Raw genomic sequence first — 24,769 nt, forward strand, 5'->3', positions numbered from 1 at the left:
GCTCATCTTGGAACTGCTTCATATTATATGAACTTCAGTGTGTTACTATCCTACTTTAATTTTCAGATTATTTTTGGAGGCGTAGGCCGAAATTTGGCTCACGAGAGTTGTTGATTCCACAAAGCGCTCCTCAGTATGAGAATATTGTCATGTTATACAGGCTTTAAGTTACACTTCATTTCCAGCTGACAAATACATAATTAATTATTATTATGTTTGATTATTATTTCATCCATGGAAAGGCACAGTCACACAAACTCTCGACGTTTATTACCTTTGTTGTTGTAACGCCAGCTTCCGATTACTGTAAGTCATTCGCCCAAGATCGAGCTCTTTAATTAAGATGCCGCGAGACTGTGCTCATTTGACAGTGGGCGACGATGACATATGAATAATAAAAAAAGGTGAATGCGAATGAGCCTCGGGAGGTTCGTCGTCTCCCGATGAATTTGGAACGCCTTTCACGATACTCGTTATAAAGGATTCAAAAGGACACGCGAGATGTCAGGCTCGTGACTGGGATGGGAAGGGGAGGGGAGGGCGGGGAGAAGGAGAGAGGGTGGTACGAAGGGTGGGGTACTGGAATTACGAAATGAATTATATTGTACTTATGAGGTGGGATGCCTAGATCCCGTCATCTCCAAGTTGCACCGGGTAAAATGCCTGCGATTTCAGGGGTCTTGCTTTACTCCAGCTTAGCAGCCACACACAGCTGGAATTCTATGGTTTACCTTATTGGCCTGCATTCGACAGTGAAATGACTCTTTCTTGTTACTTTAGGTTAGTTGGGATCTTCCTTAACAATAAGTCCTCGATCTTACCATCCTTCTTTACAGTACTGACACAAATGGTGTCTAACATTTTGCTTAATAGCTGCAATCTGTAATATGTTCTTTATAAGAAGAGAGCTGATTCCGATAAGAGCATGGGAGCTGCATCTCAACCCCCTCGTCTGGGATCTGTGACTAGAGCAAATGTATTACATGATACTATTATTACATGAGTACTTAGGTCAATCATTTATAATTCCAAGTTTTTTTAAACTAAACACACGAAGTTTATACCGATCTACATTTTCAGTGATTTCCGCTCTCAAGGTCAAAAGCCTTTGGGATTTGCGTTTCGCTGTTCCTCGGTCTTTCCAGCCCTCCCATCTCTCATCATTTTCCCTTCCGTCTCGACCTCACTCTTTCCTCATCCTCTCTTAGCCTCCCGTATTAATTAAACGAGCCATTTCATTATTCTTTTGCCCGTCATTCTAGACAACGCCGCTGCTGCCACTAGCACTTATCTGCCTATCTGTGCCTCCTCCTGTCAGTGTTGTGGGGAACTAGATCCGCCTCCATTGGATAGCGCGTGTCGCCCATCGCCCCACTTTAATATGCAAAATAGCCCGTGTCTCTGTTATGCCCGCCTGTGTGCGTCTATGTGCTCTGCCCTACTTAGCCTGCTGGTGTGCCCTTGTGTATGCAAATAGCCGCATGCTTAAAAAAAAAAACTGAGGGGCCGTACAAAAAAAGAAAAGGGCAAAAAATGACAATGGCTCTCGCGAGCTGCATCTGACGGCCGTGACGTAATGGCTGCGTGGTGGCGTTCTTCAAGGATTGTGCTTCGGTCCCATTCTTGATTCTGGATGTAACTGCCGGAGATGCGTGCATACTAAATAATTCTGAAACCTTACTTACCACTTTTTGTTTATGTTTCTTAAATCGCAAGCATCCTTGTCTTTCACAGTGTTACAATAGAGCACACGAGAGAGAGAGAGAGAGAGAGAGAGAGAGAGAGAGAGAGAGAGAGAGAGAGAGAGAGAGAGAGAGAGAGAGACGCGCGAGAATCGAATTTTTTAAGCCGAAAGCTGGCTGGGCTGCAGTCTATTTCCACACCTGGACCTTCTGAAGCGGAAATGAGCCTAAGGTTTTTTTGTCTGGGGATTTTAATATATTACCTTTTGTCTCCAGTTTAATCCAGAAGCACTGCAGTCATGGTTGGTTACGGGCAGAGAGAGAGGGTACGGGCAATGGGTGATCGATGCTCGGAAGGATGTTAAAGGAAAAAAAAAATGCGAAGGGAAGAGGAAGGAAAAAAAAAAAAGAATTAGTGACTGACATACAGCATTCTCGTTACGATTAAGAGCGCTGAGGTTAAGGGTCGAAACATTTTACACTACATTTATTAGTATATTCTGATGTGAGGTACTAAGATCCATATTTTACTGTAATAAGATTTTTAAACAACTTTGTAACTTCAAACCTCGAAGCAAGTTTAAAAAAACAGTAAAATCGCGAATCTGAATAATTTTAGGGGTTCTAAGGAGTTAGTTTTGGTTTAGCAAAGCTCCGAATCAGGACTCCTTATCCTTCTATAGGTCCTGCATCAATGAATCAAGATATTGGTTCAGTGTGATGCTGAAAGTTTCTTGTAATGAGCCTAGTTGTGATTATTTCTCTTGATCAGAAGTTTTAGCAGTTTATTCCTCTCTAACTTGGAGGTTGAGCTCTGGGTTGAATTAGAATTATAAGATATAGAAATTTGGTAGATTTCTGATCATGAGATGGAGTCTATCAAAGACATTCTAACAATATATAAAAGTTTTTTCCTAGTGTTAGTTAGGTTGTGATAGAATTCATAATAATTCTGTCGCTTTGTGAGGCTGTGGCAACAGTTCTGAATGGGTTTTTAATCATTTCGTTCTTTTGATAAAATTTCAGCCATTAATCATGGGGTTTTAGCAGTTTTATATTATTTTCGTTACCTTGTGATAAACCAGCGAACACTATTGGTTGTAATTTTGCACTTTCGTGATCAGGTGGTTAAAATTTGATTAAACTCACGGTACATTAAATGGATTATGGGTCTCACATTCAAAGCATTATTTGTCATTCTGAGCCTGGTTTCGCAAAAGAATTTTTCAAAAGGATATGGAATCCTTCACCGCTTTATACGTGATTTTTGCTTTGGAAACGTAGGTTTCGTAAATTTTCTGGTTTGTTTCCAAAACTAGCAGTTCATGCATCAGAACGTGTGACACGTTTTCAAAGCAGAGTAACAGTGTTTGAGCACACAAGGGAAAAAAATGTCATTGTGCTTCAAGAATCATATACGGAACATAAGAAATTTCCTGACTTGGAAAACAAATTTCCTGCAACCAAGGAACGGCATCCAAAGAAACAGAAAGAGAAAGAAGCGAGAACGACTCGAGTTTACGAAAAAAAATGACAAAGGCCGTGATAGGGGAGGAAGAGGAGGAGGGGGGGGGAAAAGTGGTGGCGATGGTGAAGAGTTTGGTAGTTAGAATAGGGAAGAGGGGGGGGAGGGAAAGATAGCGAAAGAGGGGGGATTAGCCATCACAATGCAGTCGTTTATCGATCGCTTCTCACCCCCCCGGGCCCCTTTCGGCCTTACCAATCCCCATCCCCTAACCCTTCTTTCCTTCCTTCCTTCCTTGCATCTCCCACTCAGGTATGCAAATGAATCGTAGGGGTGTAAAAATGTGAACGGGGTTAACTCCTGTACGCCCAGTGGATATAGGATTCTCATGCCGTTATTCCCGAGTCCCGGCTCTTACTCGCTCCTGCTGGTGACGCTGTCGTAGTCGCCGTTCGGGGGAAGGGTGAAGGTGGGGGGAGGGGGATGCATTTTACAACGTTATCCGGAATCGATCAATAATTTTGTGCGGACTCTTTGATTTGACATACAGTAGTTCCCTTCACCCCTTTCCCGGTTCACTCTTTCTTGGTTACGGCGCTTTTGAGGCAATTCGTTCGTGGTTTTTGCATTGTATTCGGTGAGGTATTACCCGTGATGCATCGTTCGTTGCTCTTCTTAATTAAAATCCTCCTTCATTTAAGACTTCTGACATCTTGAGCAGTGCCTTTTATTATTCAGTTTTCCATTATTGTAAATTTTTCTCGTTTGACAGCACACAACTGTGTTTTCCATGACACATCTGTACGTCATTCTTTCTCCGTAAGGACATATTTAGGGATTCCTTGCCAAGGACTAAGACAACATTTTTATTTATGAGTTTCACAAAATTTTGTCATTTTTTCATTATGGGAAATAAAGCAAATGGTGATTTATATTCTCATAAATTAGAGTGATGAGTTCTCCTAGATCTGTAATGTTTTGCAAAGCTTAATCTTGCTAAGCTTAATTTCTCTTCGAGACAAAACACTCGCTGATTGGTACTTATCCATATGACGTTATTTTGAACTCTTTGTCCGATGACAGACCCTCATAATGTCTTAATAGCGACGTAGAATCATTCTTTCTATCGCTTTGCATTCATTGATCCCCGTCCGGTAATCATAATTATCATATTCATTAGACCAGTTTCCGTTATCTCTTGTCTCTCCTAAGACTCTCGGAGCCTCTGTACATCCTCAAAAATTTTCGCCCCTCTCTCTCTCTCTCTCTCTCTCTCTCTCTCTCTCTCTCTCTCTCTCTCTCTCTCTCTGGCTCTTATCGAAGCGTGTGCCAGCCGAGCGCGGCTTATTAGTTCGAGTCTGGAGAGTAAGCTGAAAAAAACCGAGCTATGTAAATATGCAAATATGGGGGCGGTGGGCAGACGACAAAAGGCGCATATGGTAACGAGGCGCCCGCGTCAATGAGACCCGCTATAAGGTGTATGCTAATTTTGCCACGGAGCTGACATGGTTCTCCTCCTATACGCTGCCGCCGCCGCCGCCGCTGCTGCTGCTGCTGCTGCTGCTGCTGCTCCACTTCTTTCTCTGTCGCCTGCCACGTATTGGGTGTTCCGCCAAGAGTTAGTGACACTGTATATATGGTGCGCATTCGTCGTCTCCTGCTCTTTCCCCCACAGTCGTCGTCTAAAACCTCAGGGGTCAAGTCTATCGAAACATCAGCACATAGTACCCATATGACATCTGTGGGTCTGGGCTGTTGGCATAACTGCATTGTAATAACTTTGTGGTGGTCTTTTAAAATTTGCACCAGACGCTGATTGTGTATGGCAATAATTATTTTGTAATCAGAGTAAGCCATCCGTAAACCATAAACATCATGTACAAATCCTTGAGGAGAAATAATTCTCTTAAATCATAAAGTCAAAGTAGGAAAATCAAGGAGAAGCTTATAAATCATTCCATTGCTAATTTTATAAGGCTTTGCCTTTCTTCATAGAATTAATATATTCAAATCCAAGATATTTTTATCTCTGCAGTTATGCCGTCGATTGCTGGAAAGTTGATGTTGAACAGTCTTCTGAACTTATGACTTGTAAGAATTTGACAGCTGTGTATTGAATGCCATTGTATCGGCCAGGTTCTTAAAAGATATTCTTCTTCCACCTGTACAAATAGTAGTGTGTTTTCTTATGTATTTGCAGATTATTCATATTTTGAGTTAATTAATGCGTTTGTGCTAGTATCGTGTCCTTAGATACAGGAATAGGACGGAGGGAGTTAGTGTTGAACTCTCTTGTGTATCATCAACATTTTCTTCTTCTTCTTCTTCTTCTTCTTCTTCTTCTTCTTCTTCTTCTTCTTCTTCTTCTTCTTTGATTACAGTATTAATTGGTAACTGAGTTTTGTAGAAATATTATGTACATCATTAGCCCTGTAAAAATATTTCCCCTATGATTAGTACTGTACATGCCACTTTCTTTTCCTTCTACAACTACCCTCTCGTAGGACTGCGTCTGCTGTCCAGTATCAAGTGAAATAAAACTGACAACACTGTACTATTCTTTGAGAGTTGCTGGAGGTATAAGGGAGAAAGGGTGGGGGGGGAACTTAAAGGAAAAGAACCCCCCCGCCCCCCTCCCCTGGCCTTCCTCTTTCCTGGAAGCCCTCCCCGTCGCAAAGGAATCGGTGGCGAAATTCCTGGTGTCGTGTTTAGCATATAGCAATGTCGGGTTACAAACATAAAACATTTTTAGGTTGATACGCCAGATATTTGGGATTCAACCCCATTACTATCCAGGATTCCCTTGTAAGATGTGCTTTTTTTTTACTTCTTTTTTTTTTGTCCTTTCTTTATAGAACTGTTCGCTTCGTTGTGGTTTGTTTTGTTTTCGTATGCTTGCCTCTGTCTCTCTCTCTCTCTCTCTCTCTCTCTCTCTCTCTCTATCTCTCTCTCTTTCTCTCTCTCTCTCTCTCTATATATATATATATATATATATATATATATATATATATATATATATATATATATATATATATATATATATATATATATATATATATATACACGTATGTATGTATGGATGTTATGGATATATGTGTGGATGTATTTATATTATGCTTGCGTGCGGGCGCGCTCGTGCAAGCGTATGCGTTCGCTTGTTTAGTGCGTTCTCTTGAACTCTCAACAAACTGCTGAAATCCGCTACTGGAATTTTGCGAGTCCTTTCTGTGTTTGAGATTCGTTGTAAAATAGTCATTAAGAAAAGTAGCTCTTAAATATGATAGCATTCAGCAATTAAAAATGAAACTATCTCTCTCTCTCTCTCTCTCTCTCTCTCTCTGTCTCTGTTCCTCGTTGGACGAGTCGGTAGAGTTCTCGGCTAGCACTCTGCCAGGCCCGAGTTCGAGTCTCCGGCCGGCCAATGAAGAATTAGAGGAATTTATTTCTGGTGATAGAAATTCATTTCTCGGTATAATGTGGTTCGGATCCCACAATAAGCTGTAGGTCCCGTTGCTAGGTGACCAATTGGTTCTTAGCCACGTAAAATAAGTTTAATCCTTCGGGCCAGCCCTCTCTAGGAGAGCTGTTAATCAGCTCAGTGGTCTGGTTAAACTAAGATATATTTAACTTTAACTCTCTCTCTCTCTCTCTCTCTCTCTCTCTCTCTCTCTCTCTCTCTCTGCCTCCCTTGCCCTCCTTCTCCGCTGGGTTGTTAGTGAGTTTTTTATTGTGACATTTCCCGTCAAATCGACTCCTGGTGCATAAGTTGAAGGTGAATTTCAAAACTATATCTTATTTCGCTTCAGTATCCGAGAAACCCTTGGCGTGCCTTTCTTGGAGAAAAACAGGTGTACCCTTGATTTCATTTAATACTAATGTAATAATTCCATTAATTTTGAGTGATTATTGGCCTGTTTGATTGTGGACCATGACATCAAGGCTTCAGATACATATTTAAAAAAAAAATTTTTAATCAAGATGCTGTTTGGATGGCCAAATTAATAATCTTATCCATCGGAAGTTTGAAAAAAGATAAAAAAAAGAGGGGACGCGGGTGCAGCTCCCTAAGGTAACGATAAATCGCTTCTCAAAACAAACAAAAAACTCGTTAATCTCAGAAAACAGGAATTGACACTTTTTAAAGCCATTCATCATTTAGAGGTCTTATGCTAGGAAGGGATGTCAAAATGTTTCTTTTAGCTATGTCCACTAATCCTTAATTGTATCTTTGAATCATTTTCATTAGTATGGTATAATCTTCGGCTGCATTTATTACATAAACGCTGTTTGCTTATATGAGTGTGCCTGAACATTGTTACTCATAACATATATTTCGAGTGACACATTGTTACTAAATGTAGCTTGTGAATTACACAAAATTCTAAATGCATTTTATGGACTGTTATTACTATAGTATATACCTGTAGGTACGCGTTTCTTTTGAGCTACACGTTACTAGCTAAATGCATCTTTTGAATTATACATCGATAATTGAATATACCGTTCGTCACTGTAGCTGTCTTGTACTGTCAAGTGACATTGCAGTATAGGCAGGATATTCAATAAACTACATGTTAACCATAAAGATGCCTTGGACTTTGAGTTTATCACCCAAATTCTCCTTTTATGCAAAACGTCTATTAAAATGAAGGTGCCTATTTGACTATAACCGTCGTTACTGGTGGACGCAGCATAAATTCAATATAGATTTGCTGTTCGGTCTTTTTTTCATTTTTTATCCATACTCCTTATACGGATCTGTGGCTGGACCTTCCTCTGGGATGTTTTGGGTGGGCTTTGTAATATGCAGATGAGCCCCGACTGTCACCACGTGCCCATGCCCGCCCCTGGACTGTTGGAATGGCAAGGACGTGCCCCTGTGTTATGAAGGGCTTACCGCTAATTTGAATAGGCGCATGCCAATCTACATACACCCCTTTATGACAGCATACCCCCTCTTAAATGGCCGTGACTTGAGAGGAGGCTGGGGCAGCAAGCGATCACCGAACGCATCACCATTAGGGCGAGAATCGCCGTCGCCATGACGAAGAGATTAACCTTGTGGTGGGGGTCTACTTTGTGCCCCTTACGTGGGGTGGTCTTCCATTCATCGGTATCTTGGGGCTGAAAGAAAGCTCATTACAATATGATTGACTGTCCGGCGGGTTTATTTATAGCCTGTGGGTGAGACGCTTTGTCACGTATTTTGATGGGTAATGATGATGATTGCACGAGATGAATTGGAGGCCCGCCAGTAATTGGGGCTCTGTGACTGGGGCCCTCGGATTGTAAGTATGGTATAGGCTGGCTATTCAGTACCCCCAAGGATTCATCTCGCATTCATCTGTGCTTTGTGGGAGTAATGGTTCTTTGGTTGATAGTCGGTGTGCTGATCATTAATCGTATTTGAAGTCTCATTTATTTTGTTTCTCATTTAACTGTGATATTTGAAACTCGAGGGGGAAAGGCTTTGAGTCTCTTTGCTTCCGAACTTAATTAAAGTTGATCATTTTTATGATATTTTTCTTAATTTTATGTAATGTTACTTTTTTTTACCAGTATTGACATTAGAATCCCAACAGCATTTACTTATTATTGCTGAAGGAATTCCTTAAGCAACGATAAAACTAGAATCCCTTCATTTTCCTCTGAGAGTAAGTTAGCCACCAGCTACGATATAATAGGTTCGTATTTGCAATTTATATTAGGCTGTGAGTGCAATATATAATTATATATATATATATATATATATATATATATATATATATATATATATATATATATATATATTGGCTTATTTTTCTTTTCATTTTTTTGTACATTTTTATCCGTTTATGAATTCCAGTTAAAGTGAAGTTTGCTTTATCTAGTTATACTTTTCTTTGTATTTATATCACTTGCATTGGTCAATGAGTGTTTAATTAATTTCTTACTTATAACGCAAGTTTACAGCAGACACTTGTACTTCTGGGTTACATATTGTTTCGTAGTTGGAGCGTCATAGTTAGCTAATTTTAACGATTGACATTTAAAAATGATAATCATTGCTGTGATCTATGTTTGCAAATGTTAACAACCTTCCAAATCATTATCCTTTTAGTCAATTGTTCACGATTACGTTCCTTCACTTCAACAGTGGATTTAATCAGATATCTCTCCGGCTGAGCGATTAAATATTTAGCCTGTTTTGAACTCGTTTGTTTTTGTTCATACCGTCGAAGGTCAGCTAACTTCATTTTCTGCACGTGCTCTTGGGCATCTCCCTAGCAACCAATTTTCCGGCAGTCTCTTGAAATGTTTGTCAGATTATGTTCGAGATCCTGATCTCAGCTCACACATCGCCTTGCATGCTCACATTTCTTCGATTTTTCATCACCTTGTTCTCGCCTCTGGAGGGGCTGGAGTTCCCCCACCCACCCCCTTTCTCGTTAAAACCCCCCGAAATCCCTACCTGGGTGGACTCTACCAAGCGCTGTCCAGTCGAGTCCAACAAGCAATTTAATTCTGGTTGAAGAGTTCATTACTTGTCACGGGGTCTTCATTTTCTCTCTCTCTCTCTCTCTCTCTCTCTCTCTCTCTCTCTCTCTCTCTCTCTCAGATATCCTATTTGATGTGACGTCGGCAGCATCATGTTGTGCTCAAAGCATTTCCATGAAATCTTTCATTGCTCCAAGTCTGTATTTTCCAAGATTATTCTTCCACTATAGACAGATCTTATGATATTCTTGTGAAAAGAAACTTGGGGCTTTTAATGTGTTGTACTTAACCAGTTTGTGTGTTTTGATCGAGTTTCACATTTGGCAGACTGTGGACATCGATAATGTTTGTAGGCGATTTGCAACCGTAAAGATACAAAAATGCGTTCGTAAACACTAGCGTAGGTTGAATATGTCATTTGGAAGTCTAACAATGAATTGCAGGTATCCGCGTCAAATCATTACGGATCATTGTGGGTTTTAAAGATTATTTTCCGCCGAAGCCTCAGAATCCTAGTCAATTTAATCATCACTGTAGTTAATTAGAAGTTATAAATGTTATTTTAAAAACTCAAATGTTTAACTATATAAATGCAAAATTCTACTTTATAAATGTTCATGCTCATAAACCAGTTTTCTTGATTTGCTAACTCTTAAGTATTATTAGTAAGTTAAAAAAAAAAAGTCATTCCTTATTCGCATGTAGATCTACTTTATACCCCTCGTTTAATCTTTTTTACTTGACCTCTCCCTTTGGACCTTGACCTCTCCATTCTCTTTAGTCGCCAGGGTGGAAGCGCGTCTCGCTCTCAACAGAACGACCCGTGTTCGACTCTCGAACGGGACGGAGAGGGACAGACAAGCCCATTCCTCAAAATGCTGTGTGCCTCTGATGGCTGACGCAGTGACTTAAGAACTCAGTTGTTAGGCGACTGTGGAGAGAGAGAGAGAGAGAGAGAGAGAGAGAGAGAGAGAGAGAGAGAGAGAGAGAAATCAAGTGTCCATTGATTGTCAAATGTATACCATGAAAATGGGAGGACCTGGACGAGGTAATTCTCATCCTACGGGGTGAAATCATTCATAAGTTATTCTCTCTCTCTCTCTCTCTCTCTCTCTCTCTCTCTCTCTCTCTCTCTCCATAACTTGCATCATTATTTCTTTTTTGACATTTCCCTGTTTCACCAGTTGCTCCTGCGATCTGAGAAAGAATTTTTTTTTTTTTTTTTACACCTACTCATCCGCTGGCTTGACAACAGCATTACTCGCGTGTGCCAGTAGACAGCAGATATCTTAACCACACGCTTCCCGAGTCGAAATATTGCTTCTTCACATCTGGTTCCGAGGCTCTGGAATTCCCTTCTTGCTTCCGTACGTTATGGTCTTCTCCAGTTTGACTTCCCGACATTTCGTTTTGCCTTGTTATTCAACCTCTTCTTATCTTTATTCCAGACTCATACAAAATCGCGCGGTGTCCATTCCTTTTGCTTACATGTACCGTAATAATAATTTTAAAGTAAACCTATTTTGAATGCGCAGTTATGCGGCATGTAAATTAACCTTGATATTTGCGCAGATTAGTGGTGCATAGGAGTAGGATTAAAATAGCCTTTTCAGAGATACCAGAGCATGCCACACTACATGGCAAAATGACAGATGCTCCTCTTTTAATGTATTCGTCAAAACTACGTAGGAAGGAGGAAAGAAAGACCTCATTGCTGCATTTGTATGCGCATAGTGATGGCAAACGTAACGATAAAAAAACTATTTCACCTCTCTCTCTCTCTCTCTCTCTCTCTCTCTCTCTCTCTCTCTCTCTCTCTCTCTGTTTCATAATAAGTGTACCGTTCATATATATATATATATATATATATATATATATATATATATATATATATATATATATATATATATATATATATATATATATATATATATTCCAAGAAAAGACGTGACAGTGGCCACTGCCGCATTTATACTTCAATTGAGGGTTTATGAACGAATTCCCCGGGTATGAAATTTTCATAACATTATCCGCTTCAGAACAGAAGGATCGTGAGCAGTAATTAAACCCCTTTCACGAAATGCAGCATTCACCTCTGTCCCAAAATATTTATGCCCTCTGTAGCAGCGTTCTCTGAGAGAAAAAGATTCTATATTTATATATATATATATATATATATATATATATTTATATAATATATACGTATATATATATATATAAAGAGTGCCATTAAGCCATCAAAAAATTTAAGAGACATCATGAGCTTATATGATTGCAAGAGGATAATCAGCAAACGCTGATCGGGTATTGGCTCATGTTGCCTTAAATTTTTCATAATAAGTGCTCTCTTAAACTTAACGAGCATCAGTTAGGAAGACTCTTCCAGTTTTGAGGCGAAAAGCACTAAAGACCTCTTGTACTGGGCGGTTGTGTTTGTGTGTGCGTATTTATGTCTTTAGAGATAGACTTCACATTGCACATGCAAGCTGTGCAGAAGGTGAGGGCATTTTCAGAAATCACGATGTCATAGTCATTGATCTTTGCCAAAATATAATAAACTGATTAACCTTTGACACAATTATTATACGGAGGTGTGTACAGCACATGCCAACCAGTTTAATGCTAAGCAGCTCTGTGTTCGCGTTGAAAGAATGAGGAAAGGAAAGCTCGAACCTCAAATGAGGAGCTGGACCGCCACTTAAAAGAAAGTGATTATGCAGATCAGGGAAAAAGCAATTTTTTAACGTCTACTTTTCAAGTTTCCTTGCGTGTCTTGAAGTCTTTAACGTGGAATGAGGTCGATTATTCGCTTAGATATCTGGACTATGATGATGTAAGCAGAATTCAAAGTGATCTACTTTAACAAGGCTATTAGGTTCAACACCCTCGTTCATCAGCAGAGGTTGAAGAGGGTTGTCTAGCATTGAAGGTCTTGTGGGGAGTATGGCCTAAGTAATTATGCAACAAATGCTGCTTTGTGTGATTTTTTCGCCGTTTAATTATTAGAATTTTATTGCTGTTGCTATTTGGCTTTTTAATCGTTACAGTGTGCAACATTGGATGCAGTTGCATAAGATTTATTGAAATAATTGACAGTATAGACGAAAATCTTGTTTGCCATGAGGTATGACTTACAGAAGTGGTACGACATCATTTACCTTATTTTTCAAAAATTACTTGTTGTTGCAAGGAGAACTTTGCCTTTTTCATTTTAAGTGAATAAATTTTGAAAGAGTATTTTGACATGAAGCTGCCGTTAGCTGTGAAAACCTGCTGCCCGTTCCCAGGAGAGGTAATGTGCAGTCATTCAAGCAAACAGCGTATTGTTAGTTAACAAGCAAGGAAGGTACGATGTATATTAAGTGTAAGCTATAATCACATATATACTTCCTGCCTGTAAATACAAGGATATTTATGACTATAAACACGTAAAAACATATAATATTGTATATAGATTAATATGTATAAGTATGATTTAATGTGCATATTATAATATTATATGTATATATATATATATATATATATATATATATATATATATATATATATATATATATATATATATATATATATATACTAGTTGACCAACCTGGCGCTGCCCGGAAGAACTTTGAACTCAGAAAAATTATCCTTCATCCTCTTTGAATTGTTTTGTTGTGTAAAGTACGTGTATCATTGAAAATACTTTTCTTTCCTTTGATTAATAATTCTGCCTTGAATTCATTATTTTAAATAAACATGATAGATAAATGTATATATATATATCATGGCATTTATCTGATTAAAATGGTAAAAGGGAGAGAGAGAGAGAGAGAGAGAGAGAGAGAGAGATTGATTTAGAGCGAAACATTCTAACAGTGCAAACATTTTTTTTCAAGTATGACTTGGTATTTAACCCCATTCATCAAGGAATTTATAAAAGTACTTAGATATGATGATGGTAATACCTCAAGGTACTTAAGACTTTGTATTTTATTGGCAAGATATAATTAAGATACGTTTGGCTTAAGATGAACACTGAAAGATAGTACCCCAGTGCCTGGCTAGACTGCCTAAATTTCATTAATCAATCATAACTTGCCACTCGTTAATCCGTGTCAGATATGTTAAGTCTGGCAGCTAGTTTACGAATAACTACAGGGGTTTCTTCATCTCATGTTTTACCTCATTATTTATAAAGATAACAATTGAATGCAGAGGTGGAGGGTTACGACGTAGTTGCTAAACATGACGTGAGTTGCCTGTTTAAGTTCGCTTTGAAACGGGACCACCGTGCATTCACGCATAATTTTCAAAGCTAGATTGAGCGTGTGCTGTAAATCTGATATCTCGCAATTGGTATGGAACAAAGTAGGCCGTCCCTTGTTATACGATCGATATTATATATATATATATATATATATATATATATATATATATATATATATATATATATATAGTTTGTACATATATATATATGACAAGTTCCTAACTTTAACTTTAGGCCTCGTTGTAAGACTGCATCGGCCTGCGTGCATCCAAACTGGCACGATATCGTGGCGAGAACTTTTTAAGGTACCTCTAAACTCTCAGTTATTTGCAGAAACGTATTTGGAAACTAAATCCAAAACATCATAATCCATCACAGTTCTTTTAGAAATAAATCGAAAGAACATAAAGGCATGAAAGTGTCATGTGAAGGGAAGGAGAGAGTTAGTGTCTTCACGTCTTTTTTGGCAGGCGGACGTTTTGTTTTGTGAAAGCTTAGTGGAATGTTTCCGTTGCTCCATCGAAAAATATGCGTGTATGAATAATGAAAGCTATGGAAATGTATGTGAAGGAAAAAAGAACATGATTGGTAAAAAAAAAAATTATGAAAATATGAGTCCAAGGAAAGACCTCTGGAGTTTTTCTTTAGAGACGTCAAGAAGACGATTGTCAGCATTCCAGGTTAAGACGTTGGGATAAATAACTTAAAAGAACTAGACTTAAAGATATAGTAACCCACGGACAGGACTACTAACAGATGAACTGTACTGTAACAGCGAAGAAATGAGAGGAACAAAGTAGAATATAAAACAGAAAATTAAATGACAGAGAGGTTCACGCGCTGTGTAGGAAAGCTAATAATGTGGAGAGCTCAAATGTTAGTAGTCCTGTCCGTGTGTTACTATATCTGAAAGTCTAGCTCTTCAATATATATATATATATATATATATATATATATATATATATATATATATATATATATATATATATATATATATATATATATATATACACCAACATTTTATACATAATATATATATATATATATATATATATATATATATATATATATATATATATATATATATATATATATATATATAATAATGTGCGTACATGTGCGCGCGTTAGGTGAGCTATGAGTATTTCCCTTCTCTTGGTAAACACCCTTTAAATCTCTTGTTGGAGAGGTCGATTTCTGTTCAAGTCGGCTGTGCTGTATCTATTGTCTTCCTCCTCTCCGGCATTGATCCTTGAAGGCAGATATTCCTTCTGTCTCCTTATCTCATCCCCTTCTACTTCCAGAACAATGTCTGAGTAGTCGAACTTAATTAAGACCCTTCTGGTCTCTCGCCCTTTTGAGCTTAGGCGCCGCAGGTGAGCGACTCGATGAGATTTTGTAGTGTCGTCTGCAGTCGTTTAATGCATTACTACCCGTGCATTTTTATACTCTTTATCTATTTATTAATTTATTAATTTTTTTAAATAAGTGGGATGTCTTCTTTATGTATTTATCTTTACTTTCCTCTTACTTCTTCCTAATAAACACCATATTCTTTGGAAGCTTGAATTTCAAGTTAATGGCCCCTGTGGGCTTGTTTTTTATGAATAGGGGTCATTTACTGAATCATAATAATAATAATAATAATAACAAAGCCTCATTTTCCTTGTTCTTCATGATAAAGGTGATTCAAAGTCTCTCCATCTCGCAAATCTCACAACTCTCATTTCAAACTAAGGTACACTTAACCTCAACTGAAAGGTCACCAGACTGTGTTCTGTGTGGGTATTTGTTTGGACACTGCCCTTGAGATCTTCTGGACTGCATTCCGGCTACTGTGTCGCGTCCTCTTTACAGACGTCAGTCCTCAGTTGGACAAGCGACAGATGTTGTGTGGAAATTACAAGCCAGAGTGATAACTGGGTTGATCAGACCTTCTTACGTTTTACTGCTAGAATGTGCCTTTCTTTGTATTTCTTGAATGATTAAATTTGGTTTTAAGAGGCGGTTTCGTCTTCTCTTGAGAAAAGTCCTTATAGTTAGACCAAATTTTGTGTTTTCTGAATATAAATTTACCTATTCATGACGTTATCCTTGTGCCCTTTTGTATTGTTGGTGCGCTCATGCCTCTCCCAGACCTAAAAAAAAAAAAAAAAAAAAAAAAAAATTGCCTCTGGGAAACTTGCGACAAACGCTGGCGGTCTGGTGCAAAGAGCATTAGGCCATAATGAGGCTCACAAACTAACAAAATTGAGGGCTTTAGGTGGAACAATATCCAAACGCACTCTCTCTCTCTCTCTCTCTCTCTCTCTCTCTCTCTCTCTCTCTCTCTCATCATTATCCCCTATACAGAAATGAAAGAACTTATAAATATCTTTTGAAGGCGTAATCGAGAAGTCATCCAGGGAGGAGCAATATTAAGAAAAAAAAGAAAAAAGAGAGAGGCGGAGGAACGACTGAGTGACGAGAAGAAGCAAGAGGCAGGAAGTGAGGTACGGATGGAAGAAGCGAAAGAAAAAGAGAAAGAGAAACAGTTGCGCCTCTGTCTTGGGAGAGAGAAAGAGAGAGAGAGAGAGAGAGAGAGAGAAAGTTTGCGCATGCGTGCTTCCCTTCACGTGACGATTACATTTGAAGCTCTTTCATTTCCGAGGAAATAGGAATTAAAATATCTGGGTTGTTTGTGTCGTACAAAATTAAGTCTCCATCTTGGACGAAGCTCTGTGTTTATCTTTCATTATGAAGTCAAAGGAGAAATCACCTTGAAAAAGCTGCCGCCATTTCTAGCCCATCTCCTTTAGGTCTATAATGATAGGATTTTTTTTTTTTTTTTTTTTTTTTTTTTTTTGCCTATAATGATAAAACTCTCGAGAAAGTGTAATGAGAATACCCCCTCAGGATGATATACCCCTCGCGCCAAACTGCCAAACTTCGCCCCAGCCTTCGTCTGCTTTAAGGACTAAATTCCCCGCATGACCGGATGGGGAAAACAACCTAATGTCTCTCTTATTTACGTTGTTGCCTCGTATTTTTCGACGGCAGTTTATTAAGACAGCCTCCAGATCCCTAGACTATGTATGATATTTTTGCTGACTTTTTTTTCTTTTATTTAATTTCATCGATTTTCCCCCTTCAATATTCCAGTGCGAGAGAGAATAGAATAGAAGGGGAAATAAAGATTAAAATCATTGGGGGAAAAACAAGGAGAAACATTTTTGGTGGAGGTGACGTGTGGCGGCTTCCTAGTAGTTAGATCCTTCTTTCTCGCAAAGGACGTGGCTGCTGCTGCTGCTGCTGCTGCTGCTGCTTCTTCGACATTGTAATTGTAACTTTTATTAAAACTTTTAATAACTTCTTCATCAAACAGCCGACGTCTTCCAAGCGTCTCAAGTTTTATGGGTTTCATTTCGGGGCCCCCGTTCCTTTCCCTCAAACATCTTGATTAGAAATTTTGAAACTTGGGCGGAAGGTATTTCCGGAGACTTTTTCCACGCGCCTCCAAGAAAATGAGAAATCAGCCTCTTTTTGCTTTTTCAAATAGACTTTGTTTCCTTTGTTTCCGATTATGCTCGCGCTGTCTGCCTCCATTTGTGCTTGTTCTCTGCAAATGGGGGTGCTCGCCTCAGGTGCTGCCTTATTTGAGGCGTATGTCACGTTTGAAAGATTGCATGATGTAGCGAAGGGTTAAGCTTACATTTAAATTCTCTTCCTTAAAAAATAACTGAGCTTTACCAAAACTCGTAACCAAACTTAGCACTTTAGTGCAAGCGTCATGAGGTCTCAAAGTGGCCTAAAAGTCTATAGAGTGAAAATTATATTCCACACCACTGTGACAGAATAACAAAAGGTGTAATTTCATGGAGAAATACATTTCATATTTAGCGATTTACGAATAAGAAGCCAATAGCCGAGTATTACTCGGAAAATGACTTTTACTGCATCATCCAAATTATATGAAAATTTTGTATCTCTGATACCGTACTTTCATTTAAGATTTTTGTCATTATATTTTTGTTATATTTTTGTCTAGTGATCAGTGTAGACGTTATAGTTTATCGATGTCAAATTCTACCAAAACACGCGTGCGCACACGCACAGATATATGTATGTATGTATCTATATATATATATATATATATATATATATATATATATATATATATATATATATATATATATATATATATTATTACCCTGAAGGGAAGATTGTAAAATAAAAACTACTAAGTTCCAAGCTTTTATTTTGTATTCTGTAAACATCTGTACCTCCCCAGTACAAACATTGCGCCTGTTCACAAGCATTGCTTCACCTCCCCCTCCCGTTCCTACACCGCTTTCAAACCATCTGCCTGGCACTTTAGATCTTCTCCCCTTTCTTCCAAAACTACCGAATTTTATAGTCTTGTCAAAAACCTATTATTTTGGAAGTTTTCTGCACAGAGTGTTCCTCTTTGAATAAGGGTTTACAAGATAAATGTGGTAATAATTGTTTTTTTTTTCTGGGCCAATTTCTATTAGGATAATCGGCTTACGTAAGGGTATATATATATATATATATATATATATATATATATATATATATATATATATATATATATATATATATATATATATGTATATATATAATTCAGTTTATATATATCTGTTTATCTGTGTATATATATACAGTATATATATATTTATTTATATATATATATATATATATATATATATATATATATATATATATATATACATATATATATATATATATTTTATATATATATATATATATATATATAATTCACGTTTTACAGGCGTTTAAACTATAATGGCCATCTACTTCTTATCTGAACATTGTTCAGGTTTAGGAAAGTCATTCAAGTACTTGAACCTAACGAATGTATACCTCGGGGAAAATTTAAGTTCGTTCTTAGAACATTAGTGCCGATATGTCATCATGTCATACTATAAAAGTCCTTTTAATTTCGCTATGTAACTTTCAGGGACAACACTGGTTCCGTTTCCAGATGTGTGGAAGTTAATGTTTCATGTTCTTTCCATCTGAAGAAAAAAAAACACGAAAGAAAAAAGTGCTGCCGTGAAATCTGGGAACGCAAGGCAGCTTAAAGGAGGTTAGCTTTAATATACTCGGTACAAACATACACTCTCTTTTTATAATGTTTAAAATTTTCACGCGGACCTTTCTAGAGAGAGACTTCTCATGCTGATTAAAGAAATGCTCTCTCTCTCTCTCTCTCTCTCTCTCTCTCTCTCTCTCTCTCTCTCTCTCTCTCTCTCTCTCTCTCTCTCTCAGTGTTCCAAATATTAGTTGGCGTTGCATATTACATGGAAGATCCTTAGGTGTAAGTAACCAGTATTATAAAGTTGGTTATCCCAATGTACATACTTCCGCCCAAAAAGCATACCACATTTCAAATTCTCTTTTGCAGTTGCTTAGCTTTTTTTTTTTTTTACAGATTTAAGGTTGGCAAAATTATTTTAAACCCCTTCCTACATAATTTCGCAATGACATTTAAAAAGTGATAAAAAAAAAATTATTGATCGTGGTGTAGTCTATTCACCTTCACGACTTCGTTTGCAACGGAGACTTCATTGTGAGAATCATGTTTTGTGATGGAAGGTCATATTGATTAGGCGGAACTTATTTTCTTTTATTTTGGCTTTCGTATCTCATGTTATGTTATTATATTTAATAATGTCACCGAATTATATTTTATTGTAATAATTAATAATGTCACCCAGAACCAGACAGTATAATAGCATGACGTTGATATAACCAAAATTTATTGGAATATCTTGAGATGCAACCTAAAGATTGCTAAGCAGACCTTAATTTACAGCAGTCTGTTATGTCAGTGTTTTTTTTGCTGTATTCATAAGCTGATTTGGGTATAGCCCGTGGTTGTTGACCATTTAATTGCTTGACTGGGCGAATAAGAAACATTTCTTTGTGGAACCAGCTACATTCTGTTTGCTTCATCTAATGGAAAATCATCCGAATCATTTTCTGTAGAAATTAGAATTGAGTGCTGGTACTCATATTTATTATTGCACGCCATGAATGGGAGACATCCTAATAGAACATAGTCGTGAAGATATTGTAGCAATATCTTATGAAATATTACTCACAGATGATGGCTAACTTTTCAAAGATAATTCAAACAAATAGATGGCAACCATTTCCTCCAAGAAATATCGGCGCTTTTTCAACAAAAGATTTATTAAAAACAAAAATTCAAATACGACTCGACTTTTGTCCAAAAAAAGGTACTAAAACAAAGACAATCATGAATTTCTCTTAGGTTTGGGCGAGTCTGCTGCTGCCCCCCTCAGTGAAAGGACTCAGACTCAGACTCGTGCGGAGTATTAATGTCGTGTTTGCTACTTTAATTTTCGTCGTGATCCGGAAAAGGAGAGAGAGAGAGAGAGAGAGAAGTCGGTATATGCTACGGTGGAGGTAAGTAATACGTTACTGAAGCAGAGACAGGAAAATATTGTGGTTACCCTTACCCTTATAAAGGTTTACAATGACGATTCCTCCCACTCATTCCTATGGTACCCTGTTATTCGTCTTAACATGATATCAGTGGAAGTAGATTGATATATAAATACACACACAGAGCACGATAGGAGGTGTTTATGCATATGTCATGCAGTACGAACAGAGGTTTGCACAGTATGTTTAACAGTTGTTTCTAACTATACTCTGCAGGTTATAAAGTAACCCCTTTTAATGTGTTTCTCCAACTTATATAAGGAGAAGCGCATGGATATAGTGAGCATATATATATATATATATATATATATATATATATATATATATATACATGACCGTGAGAACTGTGTGTGTGTGTGTGTGTATATATATATATATATATATATATATATATATATATATATATATATATATATATATATATATATATATATATATATATATATATATATATATATATATATACATATATATATACATACATACATAGTTAATAAACTTGATCTTTTCGATTTCGCATTATTTTGGATGCGATTTATACTGATAGGCACCTATGTTATATATTATTAAAAGCCATAAATATCGTTTAATGTCGATTTCAATATATCTCGGGAAGAACTTAAACGCAAGGGCAATTATAATTCCATAAGTACATCCACCCTTGCCAAGATTCGAATTCTGCCCCGGGCTAGTGCACTCATCCATTATAATTCCCCACGGTTGTAAGTTATTCGATATTAAAAAATGTTTGTGGCTTAATATTTGTGAATGCAAAAAAGTCAAGCGTTTATAAGTAACAAGAAATCGTATATACAAATGTATGTATTAAATATATGTTTTTGGCTGCATTTTCAAGATCCAGATTTCATTCTTGGCCTTCCATCCACCAGTCGACCGAGCTACGAATGGGTACCAGTGTCGGCTGAGGTCAGCGAAAAGGGCGTGGGGTTAGCAGTGTCATACGTCAAGACTTGCTGAGAACCACAAGGCTCTATACCCCTCTGCCGTCACCCACTGTAAAGGGTGAAAAGCATGCCAAGAATAAAAGAAATGCATCTATAGGTCTGGGTGCGCGGGCGCCATGTGACAGAAAAATACGAATAATGTAGTTTTTCTTCGTTATTTGGTATGTCGAACATCAGCTTAGCAGAGATGGTAGCTGCTTCATTATCTCACCACATTTACTATTGAACCTGACGCCCATTGACAGTGCGTCTACCTAATGGGATAGAATAGCCTCGAGCATGACCTTAGGGACGAAGCTTTCGCACACAGTTGCGGCCTTCTACTGATAGACTTCTTTTTGTATGGGGTAAGCACGATGCCTTCTTTTAAGGGACTTTGATTTGGCTTTGGGGTAGACCGTAGTCTCGATCGGCTGCCCTGCCTGACATCGCTTAGACGCCGGCAGTGCATGTACATGTATCGTACCAAATCACCAGCTCCCTTTCTCCCAGCAGCGAGGCGAGTTGAGCGGTTAGGTCGACAGTTCGAGACGTGTGAGGTGTCTGTAGACTGTCGTGCATGTTTATAAGAACACACGTGCGCAGAGATTAGTGTGATGTAAGTGTTTGCAGCTGGTTTTATGCGTAAGTTGAAGTTTATCAAGAATCTGCAGGAGAACCTGACGAAAGTGAGTGAAATATTGTTCCACCCAATCGAGGGGTCGCAGTTTCACACCCAAATGATTTCTAAACACCGTCTGGTGCCATCCCCTTCAAGGCGATTATTGTAATGATTATTATTATTATTATTATTATTATTATTATTATTATTATTATTATGTTAGTGTTCACTATCAGTAGTTTAAGGGTAACTAACTCTACTTGCCATCTTCCAGCCCAGGCCTCTATATAATATACACAACGAACATACTTTGGTCCGTAGATTATGGGACTTTCCGTCTCGTCACTCTTAAAAGTTACGGTATGGATACGCCATAATAATAATAATAATAATAATAATAATAATAATAATAATAATAATAATAATAATAACTTATGATTACATGGGAGAGAGAGAGAGAATGAAACACCTTACTGAAATAACTGATGCTTCCCGCCGACTCCTCTCTTCATATTTCTGGAACTGTGCCGAGACTCACACTTACTAGCATGTATTAAATTCTTTTCAAATTCTTTTCCCCATGAGGAGGTTTGATAGAGTATTCTGAAAGAACGATGATATGTAATGCATGCGTTACGTTACTTCGAAACACAGTAACAGTTAAAACAAATAGCACACTTTTTTTTTTCATCGCATGCCCTTACAAAAATATAGAGTATTGATGCAAAATTTTATCACCAAGAAAAAATTATAACATTGCGTTAGCTTAGACAATAACAACAGCTGTGGCATACATACAGTGGAAAGATCTATAGCTAACGTAATACTAGTCTCTAGACCTTTAGCGAGATTAAGACTTGGTATTTTCATAATATCTCTTTATATGCAAGGTGCTGATTTGTTAATAATGATATCCATTCACAATTATCAGACTTCTCTTATTTAATGTGGACGATTCCTTGTATTACGTGGATCTTATTTTACGTCATTATGCATCATTCGAAATGTATATAGTGATGGTTTGTTTCACCTTACGTTAATCGTTATTCATCATTCATTGTTTCTCTAACTAAAGGAAGGCAAGGTTTCAAGTTAACATCATTCAATTTCAATCTTCTCATTAGTTTATAACTCTCTCTCTCTCTCTCTCTCTCTCTGAATTAGTATGTTTCAAATACAGTATATTCGCAGGATGCTTTTGTTCATATCAGTGGGCGTATGACGTAATGCAGAATAAGGAAAAAAAAAAAAAAGAGTAAAGCCCCTGACTCGAAAGCCTAGCATTGATTTTCCTTGTATTTGGATTACCCTTCCAGATTTAAGTACATGCAGCGTTTCATTAATGAAAGCGAGGCAGCAGTCGAGAAACGCCTGAAATCTCGATAGTCAATGGATACTCTGCGAGTGCGAACGGCATGATGAAAGAGGAGGAAGAAAAAGGGGAGAATACAAAATAAACGATAATAATTAACGAAGTGTTAGTCATGTTGGTGTTGGTAGGTGGGATGGTATAATGTGAACTGCGAGGGGTTACGTGGTAGGACGCCCCGCCCCTCTTTGGACTTGACTCCGCCCCCTGGCTAGCCTCGCACGGGGCCATCCTTTAACCGGTTTCGCCGGCGGTTCCGTCCCGAGGGGAAGGCGTGATTAGAGGCGGGATGATGGTGGTGGTGTTGCGATACCTACGTCTGCTGCTGCTGCTGCTGCTGCTGCTGCTGCTGCCGCCGCTGCTGCTGCCTCCTCCTCAGCGTAGGGCTGCCGCCCCCCGCCTCCCATTATTTCTTTTATGGCGTCTTCCTTTTCACAAGAGCTTGGATGCTTTGTTTCAAGCCACTTGTGATGTATTATAAATGAGGAGGAGGAAGAGAAGGAGGTTGGGATAGTCTGTGGCCTCACCCTAGATGGCTATGAGGAGGAGGGGGGGGAGGGGAGGAGGAGGAGGGGGAGGTGTCGGAAAATGGATGGTTTGTTTTGATATTCTTCATGAGCGGGACTTCTCTTCTTCCCTAACACCACCCACCCATCCCCTGCCTTCCTTCCCCTAATCTCTCATTCCCCTCCCCTTTCCATAGCCGTCTCCCCCTCCCTCCCCTTCTTTTACACCCTTTAGTAAAGTCCTCCTTCGCAGTGTTCAAACCAGATTTCTAAGAAACCTTCCAGTCTCTCAGGGAGAAGTATGTGAGAAGTGAATTACACGTGTTTAATGAAATCTGAATAATGCAAGTTTTACATTCGGAGGTAAAAGTCATTGCAGAGGGGCGCCGAATTCCTTTGTTGGACCCCCTGAGTTCAAGAGTTCCTTAAAAGAATTCATTGTCGCCATGTTATATACACATGTGTATATATATAGTATATATATATATATATATATATATATATATATATATATATATATATATATATATATACTAATATATATATATATATAAAACATCTCGACAATACAGTATTACTTAGGTAATTACAGCAAAATATTCATCATGCGTTTTCTGATATATAATTTTTTTATGCTTTGCACTGTGTTAATATGGTCACTGTCTCCACATCAGACCTAATCTATTTCAATAATTCAGGCGAATAAATAGTGCAATTCATTTACGTATAAGTATGCATGACAAACACACACAAGCATACACCCTATACACATTACCTGTGTATCTATCTAACTGTCTATATATATATATATATATATATATATATATATATATATATATATATATATATATATATATATATATATATATATATATATATATATATATATATATATATATATATATATATATATATATATATATATATATATATATATATGTATGTATATATATATATATA

General features: G+C 37.8%; 2 protein-coding genes across 5 annotated transcripts in view; one reads left to right on the forward strand and one right to left on the reverse strand.

Annotated features, from left to right (window-relative positions):
* Positions 1-24,769, forward strand: part of LOC136848993 (protein-L-histidine N-pros-methyltransferase-like) — a 323,363-nt gene that overhangs the window by 180,547 nt on the left and 118,047 nt on the right. The window lies entirely within an intron of this gene.
* The window catches only part of LOC136848895 (major centromere autoantigen B-like), a 29,362-nt gene continuing 9,975 nt past the window's right edge, over positions 5,383-24,769 (reverse strand). The window contains exon 2 of the mRNA XM_067121716.1: positions 5,383-5,541. Within this exon, the coding sequence (XP_066977817.1) occupies positions 5,383-5,541 (159 nt within the window). The remainder of the gene's footprint in view (positions 5,542-24,769) is intronic.

The sequence above is a fragment of the Macrobrachium rosenbergii genome, chromosome 20 (genome assembly GCF_040412425.1).
Source record: "Macrobrachium rosenbergii isolate ZJJX-2024 chromosome 20, ASM4041242v1, whole genome shotgun sequence".
In the NCBI taxonomy this organism is placed as follows: Eukaryota; Metazoa; Arthropoda; class Malacostraca; order Decapoda; family Palaemonidae; genus Macrobrachium; species Macrobrachium rosenbergii.